Below are 6673 nucleotides of genomic sequence, written 5' to 3'. Positions count from 1 at the left end.
TATTAGGAGTCACTGAAGATATATGCGAGGCCATATGGAAAATATGCAACAATAAGTATGGGTTTGGAATAATCTTCTCACATTTTACGGATAAAAATTGGAGTGATTTGCACTTAACTATACTTCTATTCAATTGTGTGGAATATTCATTTTGTCACAAATGAGGGTAATATGACATCTAAAATTGACTTCTAATCGATTACACCAGATCGATTGGTATACTTATTGGTATACTTATTGTACTATTTGTATCAAAACAATTCCTAAAATTTAGGCTTTACTAAACCAGATTTATGAAAAATGCATATTTATGGAAATTTTAGGCTTTACATTAGCTTTTAAAAGTAGACTCTAACTCTTCAAAAGAGTACATTGTCTCTTCATCTGCACTTTGGCAGTTGCAATGACACTATCAGTTACACGTGTATGTAGATGTTGTGGATTTGATCAATATACATCTTCAACATTTGCATTGTAGCTATACAGTTCTCTTATTTGGTGGTGTGACAAGTTGAGAAGTTAGAAGGATAGGAAAAAAGGCAAATTATGAAAATGGGCCTTTATTATATATCTAAGTAAACAAGGAAGGGGGTTGGTCAATGTTTTATGTTTTTAAAGTATGTATGTTCTAAACTGGAATGCACACTACCTTGTTGAGCTGGTAATATCAAGGACGAGGTAGAATCATATGTAGAGGTTCCATGATCACAATGCTAACTATATGTTGTGAGAACACCCGAGACTATGATCACGCTTGGGATGCCCAAATGAGTTTTCCGAGATGTAGACCAATAAGGGAGCTGCAACCAACAAACGCGTCAAAGTGGCAATTAGAATTAGAATTAGAAATTGTATCGTCAATAAAGAGGCCAAATTTGACCTATGGGACTGGAGTATACACGTGTTCTTGATACGTGTCACCTTCCTAAAAAGGGGTATCCATACATAGAAGCACAATGTCTCTCTACGTGAATAAGGCATACGCATATGAGCTCAAACCTTCTAAGCAGGTGAGAGAAATCAATGGGAATTCCCTACACATGTATGGAGACATTGTTCATGTTGTCAAATGCAGCCCAAGGGGGGTGAGGGTGCATACTGAAAGTGTGTGAAAAGGGCGAGGCAAGGGAGTCTCTCGAAAGTCGATGGATTGAAGTGTGTGTTTGTCCTTGCGTTGTTGGCATGGCCCAATATGCCATTCAAGAGTTAATGTCAGGGCCAGGGAAATTGCAGTTTTTGTCACTAGGAGAGTGGCCTCTGGTGGATCACACGAGACCAGAGCTTCCCCTCCTTGCTCCTTCACTCTGAGTGAAGGAAGGTCTTGAATGAGCATTAGGGAGTAGTAGAGAGTATACATATAATATAGTACAGGAAGAGATAGATGTGTGTTAGGGCCAATGGGGAAGAGGGGGGGCCATATTTGTAGTTTCAGGAAAAGAGAAGCCCAAGCTCATTATAACAAATAAAAGCTTCTCGTAAAAAAGGTTTCGTTAAGGTAGCCTCTAGAAGCTTCTAGAGCCTCCCCTCCCCTCCCCACCCTTCCCCATTCATCATTCAGTACTGCAGCAAACCCTAATCGTAAAAGCCAGACGCACAGACAGATCCTCTTCTTACATTCATCGCGCTTTCCTTCTGCCACAAACCCTAACCCTAATCCACGATCTTCCGTCTCCCCCCCCCCTCCCCCATACCTGCAATATTCTCAAACCTTAGCTAGCCTCCCCCCCCCCCGTCTTGTTCCACTGCGAAGCTCTGAGCCCTTGCTCTGCAGCAGTCAAGGAGCAGCCATGAGTGTCGTAGGTCTTGACGTTGGCAACGAGAACTGCATCGTTGCGGTCGCTCGTCAGAGAGGCATCGACGTGGTTCTGAACGATGAATCCAAGCGGGAAACTCCCGCTCTCGTTAGCTTCAATGAGAAGCAACGCTTCGTGGGTACAGCCGCTGCGTCTTCTCTCACCATGTCTCCAAAGAACACTGTGGCTCAGATCAAACGCCTCCTTGGTCGAAACTTTAGAGATGAAGATGTCCAGCAAGATCTGCTTCGATTTCCATTCTCTGTCGGCGAAGGTCCCGAAGGTATTCCTCTCATTCATGTACAATACCTTGGTGAGAATAGATCTTTCACTTCTTCTCAGATCCTTGGCATGATCTTGTCGAATCTGAAAAGTATCGCCGAGAAGAATCTGCAGACGAATGTTGCAGATTGTGTGATCGGAATACCTGTTTTCTTCAGTGAGATTCAACGCAGAGCCATGCTTGATGCAGCTTCAATAGCAGGATTAAGGCCTCTCCGTTTAATGCACGAGACCACTGCTACAGCTCTTGGCTATGGTATCTACAAGACTGATTTACCGGATAACGATCCCATCAACGTCGTTTTTGTAGATGTAGGACATGCTGCCATGCAAGTATGTGTGGTTGCCTTCAAGAAAGGCCAGTTGAAAGTGTTGACTCATGCTTTTGACAGATCCCTAGGTGGAAGGGACTTTGATGAAGTTCTATTTGATCATTTCTGTCAGAAGTTCAAAGAAGAGTACAAGATTGATGTCCGTTCAAATGCAAGAGCATCGCAGAGGTTGAGAACTGCGTGTGAGAAGATGAAGAAAGTTCTAAGTGCAAACCCTGAAGCTCCATTGAACATAGAATGTTTGATGGATGAAAAAGATGTGAGAGGGTTTATGAAAAGGGATGATTTTGAAAAGATGGCACAGCCCATCTTCCAGCGTGTTAGTGCTCTTTGTGAAAGAGCCTTAGAGGGAGCAAATATTTCTACTGATAAGTTATATGCTGTTGAAGTTGTGGGTTCGGGTTCACGAGTCCCTGCAATTATCAAGATTCTTACTGATGTGTTCAAGAAGGAGCCTAGCAGGACCATGAATGCTAGTGAATGCGTTGCCCGAGGTTGTGCGCTCCAGTGTGCTATGCTTAGCCCAACTTTCCGAGTCCGAGAATTTGAGGTAAACAAATGTCTGGAAAGTCATTTCTATATCTGGAAATGAACTTGCACATGTGTAATCTTTGTGGAGTTTAACATGAGTTCTTTCTCTGACCATGCTATGGAAGATAAGAGGGACATTCAAATATAGCTGTATGCTGAAGATAATTTTCTCTTTCAGTTCTTGGTTAGAATGGAAAAATTCCTCTCATTTCATGCATTGTAGTAAATACTTTTAGAAAGGGCCATAAAATGTCAAATGTTGTACTAGCTTGGCTGCCTAGCTTGTGAAAATCTTCTTTTGTGTCGCATACATTATTGCCAGCTTTTTACATTCAAAATGCCTATTTATCCATCAGGTTGTATAGGATGGTAAAATGTCTTGTTTTTCATTTACAGTGGCAAAATAATATGTTCCAGAAAGTATATGTGGGCTTCGCATAGGAACCATTCTTGTTTGACATGCATGTGAAACAATATCTAGTTTTCTTGCTCTGCATGTTTTATGACTATGAAAAAATGTCACATTTTTTCTGCCCTCTGTGGTGCATGTAAGACCATTCTCTTGGTGATTGACATTAAGTCTGAAAAAATAATCTGGCTCAAAATGTGATGAATATAGGCGTCACATCATATCTATTGTTCTGGGGCCTTACTCATGTTTCAATTCTTTTCATTCTCTTTTTTGATAGTTTTCATAGACAAAGCAATGTAAAAATGTCAAATAGTTGTAGCTGGATTGTCTACCCTGTGATAATCATTATGAAAGAAGCCACTCAAAATGTGATAAATATTTCATTAAAATGTGAATTTTGTAGGTTCAAGATGCATTTCCATTCTCGGTATGTCTTGCGTGGAAAGGATCTGCCCCCGAGTCTGAAGAAGGAGGAACTCCTTCTGAGGCGGCCCACACCAGTGTTGTATTCCCAAAGGGTAATCCAGTACCCAGCACCAAGATGCTGACTTTCTACAGGACAGGCACGTTTAACATTGATGTTCTTTATGGAGATATGCAAGATCTTCCTCTGGGTACCCCTCAGAAGATTAATACATTCACTGTAAGTAATGGGTTGTAAATTGCAATTGACAAATCATAAAGTTTATGCATTTTTTTGTTAATCTTTGTCTTTTTTCTCTGTAGATTGGTCCTTTCAAGCCAACCAAGGTGGAAAGAGCCAAGATCAAGGTTAAAATTCGTCTGAATTTACACGGAATTGTGTCAGTGGAATCAGCAACTGTAAGTACCCGAATTAAACTGATTGGTCTTTATTGTTTGCCAATTTGAAATAGGATATATGACTGTCTATGTCTTTCTCTGCTACAGATGATAGAAGAAGAAGATGTAGAAGTTCCTGTAACCAAATCTACTGATACTAGCATTACAATGGATGTTGATAAAGAGACAGCAACAGATAATAATATTGATTTGAACGAGTCAAAGGGAGACAACGCTGACAGTAATGCAAGTGAATCTGGTAATGCCGATGGTCATGACCGGGGAGCTGAAACAAAATCTTCTCAAATGGAAGTTGAACCGCCAAAGGTTTGTCAGTAATGTCGAACATCATACCAAAAATTTGAGTTCTAGTTTAACAATGTCTTTAAATTTGAAATTCCTCTGAATTGGTTATTGTTTCTGCAGAAAGAAACACCAAAGAAAAAGAAAATCATCAGGACAGATGTTGCTGTGAATGAAGCTGTTGTTGGTGGTCTCCCTCACGCTGACTTAGAGAAGTGCATCGAAAAGGAATATGAAATGGCACTGCAAGACAGAGTAATGGAGGAAACAAAGGATAAGAAAAATGCTGTGGAAGCGTATGTTTATGATATGCGCAACAAGGTACCCTTCATTTGTTTGTTGTACATGTTCGTAGGTCAAGAAATCCTCTTCTGTAAACCACCATTTAATGGGATAATTTTATTGTTTTTTGTAGATCCATGAGAAATACAAAGAGTTTGCTACAGATGCCGAACGAGAAGATCTTGTTGCCAGGCTACAAGATGCTGAAGATTGGCTATATGAAGAAGGAGAGGATGAAACCAAAGGTGTTTATGTGGCTAAGTTGGCAGAACTGAAAAAGGTAGAATAGACACTATGTATGGAGGTTTCAATGTTCTTAGCTAGCAGATTCCTATAGGAATATGTTCCAACTATTCTATATAAATCGATTCTACACTTTAGCTATAGTTTATAGAATGTGTGCATTACCACCTGTATCTGGATTATTGGGTGTAGGATTATATTATTAGATTAATCCTCAGTATTTATGCCTTTAAAGTGTTTTTCTTAATGTGTACAGCTAGGGGATCCAATTGAAGCACGATACAAGGAAGAAGAGGCGAGAGGACCTTCTATTGAGCAATTAGTGTATTGCATCAACAGCTTTCGTGAAGCAGCAAAATCGAAGGATCCTAAGTTTGATCATATAGATTCTGCTGAGAAAGAGAAGGCAAGTTTTATTTATTGAAGTAATATACTGTGCACAATGATGTGATTGAATCTCACTAAACAAAAATACACTTGTTTTTATGTCCATTTTATATTTGAGTTCCAACTTTGACAAATTCCTCTACTCATGTCCAATTTCTTGATTTTTTTGGTTACAGGTTATTGCTGAGTGTAACAAAGCTGAAGAATGGTTTAAAGAGAAAAAAGCACAACAAGATCAGCTTCCTCGGTCAGCTAATCCAGTGCTTCTTTCTGCTGAGGTTAAGAAGAAAGTGGATGTGCTTGATCGGTAAATTCTCTATGCATTAGTAGAACTCCTATTGTCTAATTAGAAAGCTTAAGATTATATACTGATTATTTCATAGGAATAAAGCCCCTTACCTCCTTGCTAATGAACGACATCATGTTTTTGATATTGTGTCAGGTTTTGCAAACCTATCATGACTAAGTCTCGTCCACCACCACCCAAACCAGCCTCGCCATCACCTGCTGAGACCACAACACCAGAGACGGAGGGCAATTCCAACCCCAAGGGTCCTGGTGATTCTGAAACTACTCAGCCTATGGATACAGAAACTAACCAAGAGGGCGATACAATGCAGACAGATTGAGGACTGCCATGATAACCCAGTGAATGATGCTTTTCTACCACAAAGAGTTTTTTGCAATATTTTTTACAACTTTTTGTTTTCTTTTTTATCATAGCTGTGACGTGGAAGGATTTGCCCATGAGTTTTATACATACATTTTGTACCTTTTTGTGAGGACAAGCTTTTCATTGCCGTCACAAGGAATTCAGCTTTAGAATTCGAGTATGAGCTAGTCGTATGAGAAAATTATTCTTACAGATGGTACTAGTTTGTAGTTGAGCAAAAATGTTTGATTGGAAAGTAAATGCAAACATGTCTGCAAACCAGTTTTTCTTTTTCATTTTATTTTTAAATGGTTTATACACGTTCAGGTACATGGTCTTAAACAAAATGCATTAATTATCAACTGAAATAATAAATTGAATGAATAGATGTTTATTCATTAGCACTCAGTTGCTTATTATTGACTTGCAAATTGTTTTTTGATGTTAACTGAAGAGCTTGTTACTATCTTTAAATCAACAAGTTGCTTAATATGCCAGATAATGTGCACAACCAATATGTCAACAAACACTTGGCCTTTGCAGTATCCAATTGTGTTACATGCCAAGAGTAATAATTTTGCAGTTTCCTATTGTGTTACATGCAAAGAGTAATAATTGAACCATGGGCCATGCTAGAATGTTCTGTTTAATCCTA

General features: G+C 39.3%; 1 protein-coding gene across 1 annotated transcript; it reads left to right on the top strand.

Annotated features, from left to right (window-relative positions):
* The first annotated feature begins 1723 nt into the window (after window positions 1-1723).
* On the top strand, window positions 1724-6314 carry LOC147856341 (heat shock 70 kDa protein 15-like). Its single transcript, XM_087329153.1, has 9 exons — window positions 1724-2957; window positions 3754-3993; window positions 4077-4172; window positions 4260-4478; window positions 4578-4775; window positions 4870-5016; window positions 5236-5385; window positions 5543-5673; window positions 5809-6314. Exons 1-9 carry the CDS (start codon window positions 1788-1790, stop codon window positions 5993-5995), a joined length of 2538 nt encoding a protein of 845 aa, XP_087185279.1. The 5' UTR covers window positions 1724-1787; the 3' UTR covers window positions 5996-6314.
* The last annotated feature ends 359 nt before the right edge of the window (window positions 6315-6673 follow it).

This window comes from Azolla caroliniana, unplaced genomic scaffold, assembly GCF_043228905.1.
Source record: "Azolla caroliniana isolate FFs.n. ecotype wild unplaced genomic scaffold, voAzoCaro1.0.p SCAF_13, whole genome shotgun sequence".
NCBI lineage: Eukaryota > Viridiplantae > Streptophyta > Polypodiopsida > Salviniales > Salviniaceae > Azolla > Azolla caroliniana.
The sequence above is the reverse complement of the archived record's forward strand: the minus strand, read 5'-3'. Positions and strand labels throughout refer to the sequence as shown.